This window comes from Heptranchias perlo, chromosome 13 (genome assembly GCF_035084215.1).
Source record: "Heptranchias perlo isolate sHepPer1 chromosome 13, sHepPer1.hap1, whole genome shotgun sequence".
Classification (NCBI taxonomy): Eukaryota; Metazoa; Chordata; class Chondrichthyes; order Hexanchiformes; family Hexanchidae; genus Heptranchias; species Heptranchias perlo.
In genome coordinates, this window is record NC_090337.1 from 71,019,768 (window position 1) to 71,037,019 (window position 17,252).

Genomic DNA, 17,252 nt, shown 5'->3' on the forward strand with positions numbered 1-17,252 from the left:
CTCGAGGGACTGAATGGCCTCCCCTGTTCCTGTGTAATAGGCTTGAGGGGCTGAATGGCTTTCCCCTACTTCTACGTAACATACTCCAAGGGTAGAATGGCCTCCTCCTGTTCCAATGTAACAGGCTCGAGGAGCTGAATGGCCTCGTCCTGTTCCTATGTAACATGCTTGAGATGGCAGAACCTGTATTGTCTCAAGCATTCATCTGAATTCTCATCCACATTCCCAGCATGCGGCTGTCCTGTGAATATTTAATCTTTTGTGAGCCGAATTTAACTTAACATCATTTTACTATAAATCACACCAAAATCTTTCTATGGTCAAATAGACACAAAAAAGAAATCTCGACATGTCCCAGGATTTGAGAGGAGTTTGTTTGGAGAGTTGGTCAGATTGGGATCAGTTGGTTCTGATTTAACAGCCCCTGCTGGTGTGGAATGCCAATCACGCACAAGTCACTCATCTTCGAACAACCTTTGCATATGGCTGTCTATATCTACCTTTCAATATCATCAGAGGATAACATGGCAGAACAATTTGGGGAGTTAACCTGATAGCCACATAAAATCATAGAATTGTACAGCTCAGAAGGAGGCTATTCGGCCCTTCGTGCCTGTGCCGGCTCTTTGAAAGAGCTATGTAAACATTGTTTTTATAACCATGGGACGGGGGAAGGGGTGGTCCCTATTTGTGCAGATATTACGTTCCGCTATAGCAATATTTAATACCTGCACATCACCTCCAATGCATGCAGTGTGCACACAGAAGTGAATCCCAAGCAGACGTTGTAGTGATATCAAATTATGATGAACATAATAACACCTCTCCAACACAGGGGACCTGAAAGATAGCTTTACAAGGAGTCCTTTTATAACTTGTGCTCATTATTTTACTTCCCCAATGTTAGCTGATGCTATCTCTTTTCGACAATCTGCCTAATCAGTAATTTAAAAGCAACCACAATCAAATCAATTCAACACTGCTTTTCAAGTACGCCCAAACAGTTTGAATGGCTGTACAGTGATTCAAAACCGATCTCTTCAGATAAACTCTGACTTTCATTAAAAGTATTCTGAAGTTTAGGATGAGTTTGAAAAAAGTAACAGAATATAACACCGCTATTCAAATCCAATTTCTTACTCCCCACAAAAGACCATTTTATGTTCCAGGGTTGGACTGCGATTATTTTGAAGTCACATCTGCAAATTATTTCATGTTCAGGAACCAATCCCTGCATATTGTGGTATGAACTGATTACAATCTTCATGGGCATGATTTTATCCGGGGGGTGGGGTGGGGGGAGTTCCTGGCGGGAAACCTGGAGGTAGGGTTTCCCGGAGGTAGGGTTTCCCTGGAGGTAGGGTTTCCCTGGAGGTAGGGTTTCCCTGGAGGTAGGGTTTCCCTGGAGGTAGGGTTTCCCGGAGGTAGGGTTTCCCGGAGGTAGGGTTTCCCTGGAGGTAGGGTTTCCCTGGAGGTAGGGTTTCCCTGGAGGTAGGGTTTCCCGGAGGTCCTTATGATTTTGATGTATGGATGTATTTTATTTTTTGTTGTACATTTCCCACCCGACCGGCCAGGCTGGCCTCAGTTGGACAGGAGATGATGAGTGAAGAGGACGTGAAAAGGTAAGTATTAGATTGGGGGTTGGTGTGGGTGGAGGGGTTGGGTGGGGTGGGATGGTGGGGCCGGTGGTCAGTTATCGGGTGGTCTTCGGGGGGGGGGGCTCAGTCATCGGGGGGGGTCAGGGAGGGAGTGTCGGAGTTCGTGGGGGGGTTTGTTGCAGGTAGACCTGTTGGGCTCACAAGCTGTGCTATAAAGTTTTGAGCCTTCTCACCTCCTCTCACACAGTGTGAAGAAGAAGGCCCGGGAATCCCAGCCTCCAGGAGCTAAAAACAAAAAACCTGTCAAAATGGAGGCCCGCTGCCTCCTTGAAAGCTTTTAATGACTGACCTGCTTCCTGAGAGTGGGTTGGTCGCCCGCCTCTCGTCCCGCCTCCATTAAAACTGGAAGTGGGCGGATTGGGGGTGGGTATAAGATTTTAAAATTTTTTACTGCCCCCTGCCCCCACCCCACCCATTTTTCCTGTTTAAAATCATGCCCCATGTGTCAGCCGTGGCTCAGTGGGTAGCACTCTCACCTCTGAGTCAGAAGATTGTGGGTTCAAGACCCACGCTAGAGACTTGAACACATAATCCAGGCTGATACTCCAGTGTAGTACTGAGGGAGTTCTGCATTGTCGGAGGTGACGTCTTTCAGATGAGATGTTAATCCGAGGCCCTGTTTGCCCTCTCAGGTGGACGTAGAAGATCCCATGATACTATTTTGGAGTTCTCCCCAGTTCCTGGGGCCAATATTTATCCCTCAACCAACATCACTAAAACAGATTATCTGGTCATTATCACATTGCTGTACACAAATTGGCTGCTGCGTTTCCTACATTACAACAGTGACTACACTTGAAAAGTACTTCATTGGCTGTTCCCAAGGTAGTGAAAGGCGCTATATAAATGCAAGTCTTTCTTTCTTCTTTCTTCACTCAACAACACAAAGACACAATCCCACATCAAGTAGTCTTCAGTATTGATAGATTTTTAAAAATATATAGTCGATTTCTTGTGGCACTGCTCACAGGGAATCAAGAACAAGGCAGTGCATTCCAGATCCTAACTACTCACTGTGTAAAAAAGTTTTTCCTCGTGTCATCTTTGGTTCTTTTGCCAATCACCTTAAATCTATGCCCTCTGGTTCTTAACTCTTCTGCCAATGGGAATGTTTTCTCTCTATCTACTCTGTCTAGACCCTTCATGATTTTGAATACCTCTATCAAATCTCCTCGCAACCTTCTCTGTTCCAAGGAGAACAACCCCAGCTTCTCCAGTCTATCCACATAACTAAAGTCCCTCATCCCTGGAATCATTCTAGTAAAACTCTTCTGCACCCTCTCTAAGGCCTTCACATCTTTCCTAAAATGCGATGCCCAGAACTGGACACAATACTCCAGCGCGGCCAAACGAATGTTTTATTAAGGTTCATCATGACGTATGACAAAAGTCACAACATTTATTTCTATATTTCCATATTAAGTTATGATGTCCACATTTGCAATGGAAGTTACCTATGTAAACTTGTCCTGCTGTAATTATGGCTTCCTGACAGTAGCAACGCTGCAGCAGAAGGGGTAATTACAACTTGACACGTTTACATCGGATTTTTCTATTATATATTGGAACATAAGGATTTGTAAAGGAAGAAGTTGACAGGAAGTGCATGCAGACATCAGGTTATGTGGGGAATTCCTTATTTCCTGTGATTCTTGGACACTGAACGAATAGTCAAGCAAAGAAAGTCACCCTCACTCATGGTAGTTTCGTTAATTGAAAGTAATTATTTAATGTTATCATTCATACGAGCATTCATGAAGCAAAATCAAACCAGACAAATGATTTTCCTCTATAAAATCCCATTATACACTTAATAATTCGCAACATTATTATGTAATGACTTAACAATTCATTCACACATCAGGCAAATCATTAATACATGTACAACCTTTAAACCAAGGATTTTGCTCATCGGGCCTAAAGGTTGATCAGCTCTTCAGTCCTCGAGATCCTCTTCTTCTTGCGTGATGTTCAACTGCAGTGTTCATTCCTTGTGACTGCCGGGTGGTGAAGAGACTGTTCTTTTCTCAAAGTCTTTATATATTGTTTTTTTACCAATAGGAAATAGGATTGGGGAGGGTCATTCTTTTTGTCCAATCGCTCCCTGTTGCTATGCCTCAATCATTAACATACTTCAATGATTGACAGTTTAGGCTTTGATCATGTAACTGGAGACCCTTAGATGTAGAAAAGACCATGTGCTCGAATGATGGATTGTAAAAGGCCCCTTGACTGTCTCTGTTTATGGCCTTTCATGTAGAGATAGCCCTTTACATCTCTACAGCCAGACATTCTTAATGGTCCTTAAGTCTCCAATTTTGATTGCTTCAAATCCATTCCTTATGCCATTTGACCATATGCTGGATGGAATACTACTTGATGTTTCACAACTCCCAGTTCTTTGAACAGATTACCATCATTTATCTATCATTGCTTTCCCAATCCGAAGCCTTTGCTGTGCCTTTCCTTATATTACCCCCTGCTGCATTGAAAAGCTTGTGTTTACAAAAGCCTATGTGTTTTGAAAGCCTGACAATGCTTTAAGCTCAATATTATCCATCGAGCTAATGTATTTAATAATCTAGATATCTATCCGCAGTATAATGTCTTCAATCCGAAACTCAGACTTTTCCATTGCCATCAGTGTCAGTGAGGGAAAACAGGATTTGCGAGAACACAGTTTACACATTACTGTGTTACAGGTTTTCAAATGTCTTTGTTTAAAAGGGGTACAATTAACCCTTTTCCTTCAAATGTCTTTTGTTAAAGGGGTTTTGAACCCCGCATTTATTAATATATTATATAAATATGATCCCATTGGGTAAAAGGAGGGGTACCAGGTACCTTTCCAGAAACTGCCCTTAAGAGATCAAACAAGGCCCTCAGGACATCAGTTCACTGCTCCTTCCCCGAATTTTGTGCAGGATATGAAGATATAGTAGTGGCAGCCCCAAATATGTGGGACCTCAGCTCAGGAAAACTTAATCATTCACTGCACCCCGATGCAATCAGTCAGAGTTGGATGCGGCAGATTATGCCATCAGATTGGTAGTCAGGAGCTGAGGAGAGATTGCGGAGGTTTTCTCTCTGGAAGTTTTACCTTTGGTTATTTATTCACCTCAATGAGTTGAAAAAAATCCACAGAGGCAATTCGAGAAAATCACGCTCCCAATTAAGATCCTCAGCCACTGGGAGCGTGCATCATGAATTCAAGTGTCCCTCGCCCATGGTTAACAGCATCGATACCAAGCTGGGCGGAGCAACTGCTCTCCCAATCTGAATGACTTTGAATGCCAACTGGCAACCAGCCAGTGCAAGGGTAGAGAGGGTCACAGGAGTCTAGCTCAGGGCTCTGGCTCAATCAATCTTGTCCTCTTCCTTTCAGGCTTCATCGTTAAGAGGGCATGGAGGTGCAGTCGCACCGTGTATGACAGCTCAGGCTTCAGTGCATACCAAACCCCTCTGAGGATTGAAGTGAATCCGCTGTGAAATTGCTAAAATAGCGACGGGTACATAGGAACAGGAGGAGGCCATTCAGCCCGTCGAGTCTGTTCCGACATTAACTTAGATCATAGCTGATCTGTATCTTAACTGTATCTACCCGCCTTGGTTCCGTAATCCTTAATACCCTTGCCTAACAAACATCAATCAATCTCGGGAGAGGAGAGCTGGGGGGTAATTTTAACCCCCAATAATGGGTGGGTTGGGAGTGGGTGGGAGGTCAAAATTGCAGCTTTTTCCAGCACGACCATAACCCGGCTCCAATATGCCCACTTCGGGGTTTAATGGAGGTGCGTTTGGATGTGGGCGCAGCAATTGACCGAGTATGGAACCAAGGAGCCCTCGTAAAATTGAAGTCAATGGGAATCAGGGGGAAATCTCTCCAGTGGCTGGAGTCATACCTTGCACAAAGGAAGATGGCAGTGGTTGCTGGAGGCCAATCATCTCAGCCCCAGGACATTGCTGCAGGAGTTCCTCAGGGCAGTGTCCTAGGCCCAACCATCTTCAGCTGCTTCATCAATGACCTTCCCTCCATCATAAGGTCAGAAATGGGGATGTTCGCTGATGACTGCACAGTGTTCAGTTCCATTCACAACCCCTCAGAAAATGAAGCAGTCTGTGCCCACATGCAGCAAGACCTGGACAACATCCAGGCTTGGGCTGATAAGTGGCAAGTAACATTCGTGTCAGACAAGTGCCAGGCAATGACCATCTCCAACAAGAGAGGGTCTAACCACCTCCCCTTGACATTCAACGGCATTACCATCGCCGAATCCCCCACCATCAACAGCCTGGAGTTCACCATTGACCAGAAACTTAACTGGACCAGCCACATAAATACTGTGGCTACAAGAGCAGGTCAGAGGCTGGGTATTCTGCGGCGAGTGACTCACCCCCTGACTCCCCAAAGCCTTTCCACCATCGACAAGGCACAAGTCAGGAGTGTGATGGAATACTCTCCACTTGCTTGGATGAGTGCAGCTCCAACAACACTCAAGAAGCTCGACACCATCCAGGACAAAACAGCCCGCTTGATTGGCATCCCATCCACCACCCTAAACATTCACTCCCTTCACCACCAGCACACCATAGGATGCACTGCAGCAACTCGCCAAGGCTTCTTTGACAGCACCTCCCAAACCTGCGACCTCTATCACCTAGAAGGACAAGAGCAGCAGGACATGGGAACAACACCACTTGCATGTTCCCTTCCAAGTCACACTCTATCCCAACTTGGAAATATATCGTTGTTCCTTCATCGTCACTGGGTCAAAATCCTGGAATTCCCTACCTAACAGCACTGTGGGAGAACCTTCACCACGCGGACTGCAGCGGTTCAAGAAGGCGGCTCACCACCACCTTCTCAAGGGCAATTAGGGATGGGCAATAAATGTCGGCCTCGCCAGCGATGCCCACATCCCATAAAAGAATAGAAAAAAATTATTGGGCACCAATGCTGTGCATTATCAGGGACATTGCAGTAATTATCGGGCACCAATGCTGTGCAGTATCAATGAGTGTTCATCTTTTGGTGAAATAAATCTCATTCAAATAACAAAAGACTTTATGGTCTACAATCCCTGTCCTCTGAACAACTAGAGCAGTCTGTTTGGAGATGCATTGCTTCACAGCCTACAGTGGGATTCTGTTCAGTATCTTTCTTTTTTAAATACTAAAACTACCTCAGGACATCCCAAAGTGCTTTACAGCCAATTAAGTACTTTTGAAGTGTACTCACTGTTATCCCACAAACAGCAATGTGATGATGACCAGATAATCTGTTTTAATGATGTTGGTTGAGGGATAAATATTGGCCAGTTCACCGGGGAGAACTCTCCTGCTCTTCTTCGAAATAATGCAACGGGATCTTTTACCTCCCCGAGACGGCAGACGGAGCATCGGTTTAATGTCTCATCAGAAAGATGGCATTTCGACAGTGCAGCACTCCCTCAGTACTGTACTGGAGTGTCAGCCTAGATTTTGTGCTCAAGTCTCTGGAGTGAGACTTGAATCCACGACCTTCTGACTCAGAGGCGAGAGGGCTACCCACTGAGCCACACTGACACTCATGTAAACACTGTTTATAAACATTAATGTTACCTCCACAATTACGAACATATGAAATTGACGGGCAGGAAAAGACCAGCCTGCCCCATACCATGATGTCTGGGCCACCATGGCTAAATACTTCTTCCCTCCCCCGACCTTCACCCACCCACCGATCCTCACGCACACCCCGCAGCCATGTAATCTCCTGGGAGAGGAAAAAAAATCAGGACAAAAACCCAGGGCCAATAAGGGAAAAAATACTCTGTAAAATTCCTCTCCGACTCCCTCATGCAATCGAAACCAGTCCAGGAGATCACATGGACCGAGTGTTATCTATAAAGACACTAACCTTCTATATGATGCGATTTCTGCCCCAGTCAGGAACCAGTCCAGCTCCCTCTTGAAGGCAGAGAGTCAGCACCCACCACACCAGCCGGCAATGTATTCCAGGGGCTCAAAACTCTCTGGGAAAAGAAGAACAGCCCAACATCCAGTCTATTCCTACTCTCCCATAGTTTAAACTCATGTCCCCGGGTCCTTCCCAACCTGTTAAACAGGAATAATCGTTCAACAGCACACTATCCAGCTCTTTAATTATTTTATAGCCCTCTTTAGGTTCACCTCTAAGTCTACACTGCTCCAAAGTAAATAGACCAAGGTCCTTGAGACTATCTGAGTAGTTGAGGTTCTTTAAGTGAGGAATCATTCTTGTAGCTCTCCTCTGGACGTTTTCCAAGGCCGGCCTATCACCCACCATGTGGAGGGACCAAACCTGGGCTCAGTACTCTAGATACGGACTGACCAGTGACCTGTATAGTGTCAAAATAGTGTCCTTTGATTTACACTGATTGGTTCTATTAATACAACCCAATACCTTGTTAGTTTTAGCTACAGTTTCTCTACATTGGTCATGAACCTTTAGTGACCTTTGGTGGCATTGTAAGCAGTGCAGATGAAAATACAAAATTACAAAGCGATATTGATAGATTAGGTGAATGGGCAAAAATGTGGCAAATGGAATTCAATGTAGACAAATGTGAGGTCATCCACTTTGGATCAAAAAAGGATAGAACAGGGTACTTTCTAAATGGTAAAAAGTTAAAAACTGTGGATATCCAAAGGGACTTAGGGGTACAGGTACATAGATCATTGAAGTGTCATGAACAGGTGCAGAAAATAATCAATAAGGCTAATCGAATGCTGGCCATTATATCGAGAGGACTAGAGTACAAGGGGGCAGAAGTTATGCTGCAGCTATACAAAACCCTGGTTAGACCGCACCTGGAGTACTGTGAGCAGTTCTGGGCACCGCACCTTCGGAAGGACATATTGGCCTTGGATGGAGTGCAGCGTAGGTTTACTAGAATGATACCCGGACTTCAAGGGTTAAGTTACGAGGAGAGATTACACAAATTGGGGTTGTATTCTATGGAGTTTCGAAGGTTAAGGGGTGATCTGATCGAAGTTTATAAGATATTAAGGGGAACAGATAGGGTGGATAGAGAGAAACTATTTCCGCTGGTTGGGGATTTTAGGAGTAGGGGGCACAGTCTAAAAATTAGAGCCAGACCTTTCAGGAGCGAGATTAGAAAACACTTCTACACACAAAGGGTTGTAGAAGTTTGGAACTCTCTTCCGCAAACGGCAATTGATACTAGCTCAATTGCTAAATTTAAATCTGAGATAAATTGCTTTTTGGCAACCAAAGGTATTTAGGGATATGGGCCAACGGCAGGTTTATGGAGATAGATCACAGATCAGCCATGATCTTATCAAATGGCAGAGCAGGCACGAGGGGCTGAATGGCCTACTCCTGTTCCTATGTTCCTGTGTGACCTGTGCACAATAACACCAAGATCTTTTCTCTCTTTCAACCTCTTTCAGTACTTTTCCCTGCAAATGATACATGTATTCTGTGTTGGCCCTACTAATATGCATGACATTACATTTATATAAATTGAGTACCATTTGCCAGCACATCGAAATCTTTTTGGATTTGATTGCACTCATCTACCATCTTAACCCTTGCACAGATTTTGGTGTCATCTTCAAACTTACCATACTCCCAACACCACTGTCCAGGTCATTAATAAAGACTGTGAAGAGTAGTGGGCCTAGGACCGATCGCTGGGGGGGATAATAACAACAATTTGCATTTATATAGCTCCTTTAACATGGTAAAACTTCCTAAGGCACTTCACAGAAGTGTTATCAAACAAAATTTGACACCGAGTCACATAAGGAGATATTAGGACAGGCAAAGAGGTAGGTTTTAAAGGAGGAGAGAGACATAGAGAGGCAGAGAGGTTTAGGGGTGAATTCCAGAGCTTAGGGCCTAGGCAGCGATGAAAATTGGGTATACGGCAAGTGGCAACAATTGGAGGAGTGCAGAGATCTCAGATGGTGTAGGGCTGGAGGAGGTTATAGAGATAGAGAGGGGCAAGGTCATGGAGGGATTTGAAAACAAGGATGAGAATTTTAAAATCAAGGCGTTCCCGGACCAGGAGCCAATGTATGTCAGCGAGCACAGGGGTGATGGGTGAACGGGACTTGGTACGAGTTAAGGTAAAGGCAGCAGAGTTTTGAATGAGTTCAAGTTAATGGAGGGTGGAAGATGGGAGGCCGGCCAGGAGAGAACTGGAATAGTCCAGTCTAGAGGTAACAAAGACACCGTTAGTGACATGTCTCCAGGCTGAACCACATCCGTGAACCACAACTTTTTGGCTGTGAGATTGGAGCCAATTCCTAATCCAGCGTTTCAAATTTCTACTGATACCACATGATTCTATCTTATGAAGTAACCTAATGTGAGGTACCTTATCAAAGGCTTTCTGAAAGTCCAGGTAGACAATGTCTACTGGATTGCCCTCATCTACTACCCTTGTGACTTCCTCAAAAAACTCTATCAAATTTGTCAGGCACGACCTACTTTCTCAGAAGCAGTGTTGTGTATTTCTAATGGTCCCTTCCATTTCCCATTGATCATAAAAGGCATCTCTTATGATCCCTTCTAGCGACTTCCCAATAATTGATGTCAGGCTGATAGGCCTGTCGTTCCCCGGTTCTGATTTGTCCCCTTTTGTGAAAATAGGAACTACATGAGTGAGCTTCCAGTCTAAGGGAACCATTCCTGACTCTATTGAACTATTGAAGATACGGGCAAGGGGCTCACAGAGCACCTGTCCCATCTCTTTAATCACCCGTGGATGGATATTATCCAGACCTGGAGCTCTATCAATTTTGAGCTTTCCTATTCTATCCATGATGACACTAATCTCTATTTTAATATTAATAATGCTTTTCAATACTCATCTGGAACATAAACATCATCATCAGAGTACAGACTGATGCAAAATAGTTATTTAGCAACTCTGCCATCACCTGAGAATTAGTTTGAATCTGCCCTACAGTATCCTTTAGTGGCCCCTGTAGGGTCCTTTATACTGACGCAGCTAAAAAGGCTTTTGCTATTACTGCCACAATTACTCACCAACTTATTTTCCAGACATCTCTTGGTTAATCTTATGGCTGTTTTTATCTTCCTTAATTACATGCGATAATTTTCCCCGTTCTCATCTGAGTTAATTGCCTTAAGAGTGTAGAATGCCTTCAGTTGCATTCGAATTTGCTTCTGTACATTCCTCGTCAACCATAATGGTTTTGTTTGCCCTTCTGCCCCTCTGTCGTTCTTTTACCCATTGGGACATATATGGTTTCATTCTGTTTGAGAATGGGTTTAAATAGATTTGAATGGTTTTAATTAGAACCTATTGGCCCGCGGTACTTGATTGCCTGTCCAGCAGGGTGGCCCAGGCTACTTTCTCCAGATCGTCAACCCTTTTTATAAAGTTATCCATCTTAAAACCTGGGACCAACATTCGATTGGCTGCAGCCTTGGATTGGCCGATAAGATGGAAGCTAATGATATTGTGATCAGAGCTGTCCAGATGTTCCCCACACGGAGATTTGATACAGCACGGGGGTCACTGCTAAAAACCACATCTAGAATTTGTTTACCCCTCGTTGCCCCACCAACATGCCGTGGAAGGAAACAATCATTTATGGGGGGGTAATTTTACCCCCAAGAATGGGTGGGAGGTCAAAATTGCAGCTTTTTCGAGCACGACCATAACCCGGCTCCAATAGGGCCACTCCCGGGTTTAACGTGGGTGCGTTTGGATCTGCGCACAGCCGAAACCCGGAAATCACGTCACCAATTACTGCTGGCGGGCGGGTCAATAGTGGGGCAATTAACCTCGGAAATAGTTACGGTAGATATTTCATTATTTAATGTTACTCACCTTTAAATTTAACGGCTCCAAGACGGCTTTCCCGGGGCTGGTGAATCTCGGAGATGAGAAGGCCCAGGTCCATGAGGTGAGGGCCTTTATTGCACTGCTCATGGGCTCGGAGGAAGCAGGAGTGTTTCATCCAGGCCCAACAAGCTCACCTGCCATGATCAGACCCTCGCGATCAGCTGAACTCCCCCTCGATGGCCAACCCCACCACCACTACCCCGCCCCCCACCCGCCCAGCAGCCAAAGACCAACCCCAACCCCTTTGATGGCCACCAACTCCCGCCGACCTCCGACCTCCGCCCTGCCGATCACCTCCCAGCCCTCCATCTTCTCCACACCCCCCACCTGCCCTTCACAATCTCCTCCACGGCTCCCCCCTCCTCACAATCTCCTCCACGGCTCCCCCCTCCTCACAATCTCCTCCACGGCTCCCCCCTCCTCACAATCTCCTCCACGGCTCCCCCCTCCTCACAATCTCCTCCACGGCTCCCCCCTCCTCACAATGTCCTCCATGGCTCCCCCCTCCTCACAATCTCCTCCATGGCTCCCCCCCCCTTCGCAATCTCCTCCACGCCCCCCACCCCCACCTTCGCAATCTCCTCCACGCCCCCCACCCCACCTTCGCAATCTCCTCCACGCCCCCCACCCCCACCTTCGCAATCTCCTTCAAGGCTCCCCCTCCCTTCGCAATCTCCTCCACGCCCCCCACCTTCGCAATCCCACCTTCGCAATCTCCTCCACGCCCCCCACCTCCCCTTCGCAATCTCCTCCATGCCCCCCACCCCACCTTCGCAATCTCCTCCACTGCTCCCCCCCCTTCGCAATCTCCTCCATGGCTCCCCCACCGATTTCCTCCACTGCCTACCCCCGATCTCCTCCATGATCTCTCCCTCCCTCCATCCTGCCAATCCGGAAAACCCAGACGCAAAATTAATCACCTTTAATTGAGTTGTATTTGCAGATTGCAGTGCGCTTACTTCACTTCCTGGTTTCCCACATGAAAATTTATCCACCCAATCTCTTCCGGCCTCCCAGTATAAATTATGCCCATGGTGTCCACATAAGTCTCAGCTACTCTCCCCACTACACTCGATTGTTCACCATCAGACCATTTAATACAAGGAAAGTTGAACTCTCCCATAATGCAAATTGGGCCCAGGCTAGAAGCCTTAACAATTTGTAAACAAAGTTACTCTTCAGCTCGGGATGCCTGATCCTGAAGGTCTATAACTGGTGCCAATCGTAAACTTAGGGCCATTGGCTTGGATCCAAAGAAGCTTCAGCTGCTGCTGGTGTGCTCATATCTCTTGCCACAGCAGGCAGATTATTTCTGACAAATAAGGCTACACCACCTCCCTATTGACCTATTCTATCTTTCCTAAAACAGTTATACCCTGCGATCTGGCATTCAGCACCACCATTTAAATCTAGCCATGTCTCAGTAACACGTATAATATCTGGGTTTTCTAATGCTGAGTAAGATTGTAGTTCCAGCAGTTCAGTTCTAAGATTTCTTGCATTAGCATTGAAGCATTTCAATGGTTTGTCAGTTAGCTGACTCTGGGTACCTGTGCCTTAGCTTTAGGAAGTCTGGTGGTCTATTAGTGCTACCTAGCCCAGTAAAACTACTGGCTGGTTTAGCTATTCTAAACCTTGGCTCAATTATATATTAAAAAAAATCAGTCCTTTCGTAAACATATATGCATTTAAAATCTCCTTTATTGTAAGAAGGTGCAGCAGTTCCCAAAAACTGGCTTGTCGATCCCATACTGAATCAAAAAGAACAAATGATCACAATGTGGGATCTTACACAGTCCAAAGAGCGATAAATGATATACTTCCACCTCTTAAAGGGACAATCGTTGGTTAGGTGACAAACTGAAAGCATAGTTCAAAAAATGTCACCGGTTATAAAGTACATGCTCTTTAATTAAGGAAAAGTTATGACAGTTGTAGCGATTTTATTCAATGTTAAATATCTTTTGTCCTAACAGATTCCTGTAAAAAGTAGTGTCGATAAACTGGTGCATGAACTGCTGCAGTATGCAAGCTCAGATCTGGAAAAAGTTCGAGTATTATGGATATGGATTTGTTGTCACATTGGTAAATATTCAGCTAAATAATCATTATAATTCTGTGCAGGAAATATTTGTATCCCAAGTGAAATGTATGTGAGTTTAATTGCCTGACTTTAGCACTGTATGCACTATCAATCATAAACTGTTTGAAGAGTGCCCAGGAAGCTGTGCAATGACCTTTACTCTAACTCTGGGCTTCTTAGGAAGTTCTTCTTAAGGAAGTGGTAACAGAGCACTTAGAAAATCATAATATGATTAGGCAGAGTCAACATAGTTTTATGAAAGGGAAATAGTGTCTGTCAAATATATTAGAGTTTTTGAGGATGTAACTAGCAGGGTAAATAAAGGGGAACCAGTGGATGTAGTATGTTTGAATTTTCAAAAAGCTTTCGATATGGTGCCACATAAAAGGTTGTTACACAAGCTAAGCGCTCATGGGTTTGGGGGTAATGTATTAGCATGTATAGAGAATTGGTTAACGGACAGAAAACAGAGAGTAGGGGTAAACGGGTGATTTTCCGGTTGGCAGGCTGTAACTAGTGGGGTACCGCAGGGATCAGTGCTTGGGCCTCGGCTATTTACAATCTATATTAATGACTTAGATGAAGGGACTGAGCGTAATGTATCCAAGTTTGCTGATGATACAAAGCTAAGTGGGAAAGTCAGCTGTGAGGATGACGCAAAGGGCTCAATTTTATAATCAAATTGTGGGTGCATTGGGGGCAGGGGGGCTGTGAAAATGGCGAAAATCCCAAGCGGGTGAGGAAGCCGGCTCCAACCCGCCAACTTCTGGGGTTGCCACAGATGTGCCTGTGTGCGTGTGCGCTTCCCGAGTGCGGAAGTCCCGCTGGCCATTAAAGCCGGCAGGACGATAGTTAAAGAACCAAATGTACCTCATCGAGGAACTTAAGGTACTTTATTTCTGACATAGTAGATAGTTAAAACAATTTTAACCTTACCTGGACTACTTTCACGTGGCTTCCGATTCACGCCTGGTGAAACCAGGGCCGGATCAGGGAAAAATAAACAACATAAATTAAATAAAAAACCATTGCACAAAGTTAAAAAACAAAATAAACCTGCCTTTCCACCCTGCTCCGATGACCGATATCTCCCTCTCCGATGTCCCTCTCTCCCCCCGATGTCCCTCTCCGATCTCCCCCTCTCCCCTTCCCCTGATCTTCCCCTCCTCCCCCAATCTTCCCCTCTCCCCCCGACCTCCCACTCTCCCCCCTGACCTCCCCCTTTCCCCCCCTGACCTCCCCCTCTACCCCCCCAGATCTTCCCCTCTCCCCCCGACCTCCCCCTCTCCACCCCCGACCTCTCCCTCTCCCCCCCGACCCCCCCTCTCCCCCCCGACCCCCCCCTCTACCCCTCCGACCTCCCCCTTCTCCCCCTGACCTCCCCCTTTCCCCTCCGATCTTCCCTCTCCCCCCACCCCCGATCTTCAGCATCCTCCACTCCCTGTTCCAGCCCCTGATGACCTCTCCCTTTCTCTCTTTATCTCCCCTCCCCCATCGGTGTTGCAGCTCCTGTCGGCAGCCAACCTGTCAATCAAATGGTAAGTTTTTTTTATCACGGTTCACCATGCGCACCTTCACCCCCCACCCCCACCGCACCCCCCCCTCGCCCGCCCCCCACCCCGCTGCCAACCCACCTCCATTTCAAAATTGAACCCAAAGAGACTGCAAAGGGATATAGACAGATTAAGTGAGTGGCAAGAAGGTGGCAGATGGAGTATAATGTGGGGAAATGTGAGGTTATTCACTTTGGTAGGAAGAATAGAAAAACAGAATATTTTTCAAATGGTGAGAAACTATTAAATGTTGGTGTTCAGAGAGATTTGTGTGTCCTCGTACAAGAAACACAGAAAGTTAGCACGCAGGTACAGCAGGCAATTAAGAAGGCAAATGGCATGTTGGCCTTTATTACAAGGGGGTTGGAGTACAAGAGTAAGGAAATCTTACTACAATTGTACAGGGCTTTGGTGAGACCTCACCTGGAGTACTGCGTACAGTTTTGGTCTCCTTATCTAAGGAAGGATATACTTGCCTTAGAGGGGGTGCAACAAAGTTTCACTAGATTAATTCCTGGGATGAGAGGGTTGTCCTATGAGGGAAGGTTGACTAGAATGGGCCGATACTCTCTGGAGTTTAGAAGAACGAGAGGTGATCTCATTGAAACATATAAGATTCTGAGGGGGCTTGACAGGATAGATGCTGAGAGGTTGTTTCCCCTGCTGGAGAGTCCAGAACTAGGGGGACATAGTCTAAGGATAATAGGGCCGGCCATTCTAGACTGAGATGAGGAGGAATTTCTTCACTCGGAGGGTTGTGAATATTTGGAATTCTCTACCCCAGAGGGCTGTGGATACTGAGTCATTGAATATATTCAAGGCTGAGATAGATAGATTTTTGGCCTCCAGAGGAATCAAGGGATATGGGGATCGGGCATAAAAGTGGAGTTGAGGTTGAAGATCAGCCATGATCTGATTGAATGGCGGAGCAGGCTTGAGGGGCCGTATGGCCTTCTCCTGCTCCTATTTCTTATGTTCTTATGTTCTTCCCTGCAAGATGGTGACAACAAAGGATGTGCACAACCATCCATTTAACTCTCAGCTGCTTAGTCACCAGTTTGCCTTTGGTCATTGCACCATGGGAAACAAATATCTGACTGGATTTCCAAAATAGTTTTGTGAGATAAAATAATTCTTCCATCATCCAGTGTAAACAAAAGCAAAATACTGTGGATGCTTTAAATCTGAAATAAAAACAGGAAATGCTGGAGAGGCTCAGCAAGTCAGGCAGCATCTGTGGAGAAAGAAACAGAGTTAATGTTTCAGGACGATGACCCTTCGTCAGAACTGGAAGATGTTTAACAGTTTTTGAGCAAGTACAGAGCCAGGGAAAAGGGGGGAGAAGGGGAGGGGAGGAAAGAACAAAAGGGAAGGTCTGTGATAGGGGGAGGGCAGGAGTGATTAAATGACAAAAGGGATGATGGTGCAAGGCAAAAGAGGATGGCAATGAGACAAGTGAAAAAACAAAAGATGGGTCCAGAGGAGGTGTAAATGGTAACATCAGAACCATTACCAGCACCTGCTGTCCAAAAAAATGGTAGCAGTGATTATGATCTAAAGTCGTTAAATTCAGTGTTGAGAACAGAAGGTTGTAAAGTGCCTAATCGAAAGATGAGGTGCTGTTCCTCGAGCTTGTATTGAGCATCATTAGAACAGTGTAAGAGACCAAGGACAGAGAGGGAGTGGGATGGAGAATTAAAATGGCAAGTGACTGGAAGCTTAGGATCACACCTGCGGACTGAACGGAGATGTTCAGCAAAGTGATCACCCAATCCGCTCTCCCCAGTGTAGAGGGGACCAAATCATGAGCATTAGTGGAAACATAAGAACGTAAGAAATAGGAGCAGGAGTAGGCCATACGGCCTCTCGAGCCTGCTCCACCATTCAATCAGATCAAGGCTGATCTTCAACCTCAACTCCACTTTCCCACCCGATCCCCATATCCCTTGATTCCCCTAGAGTCCAAAAATCTATCGATCTCAGCCTTGAACAACTGTCTAATTCTCACTCATGAGGTGATGAATATAATTTTGGAACAACACTTCCTTGGCCCAAGTGGAACTAAGAAACAGCTTTATTTTTAAAACCCCCG

At 45.7% G+C, this 17,252-nt stretch overlaps 1 protein-coding gene across 20 annotated transcripts in view; it reads left to right on the forward strand.

The window, feature by feature from the left end:
* Nucleotides 1-17,252, forward strand: part of LOC137331694 (kyphoscoliosis peptidase-like) — a 273,350-nt gene that overhangs the window by 220,279 nt on the left and 35,819 nt on the right. For all 20 annotated transcript variants that reach the window (XM_067995661.1, XM_067995663.1, XM_067995668.1 and 17 more), the window contains one exon: nt 13,501-13,609. In XM_067995661.1, coding sequence (XP_067851762.1) covers nt 13,501-13,609 — 109 coding nt within the window. The remainder of the gene's footprint in view (nt 1-13,500; nt 13,610-17,252) is intronic.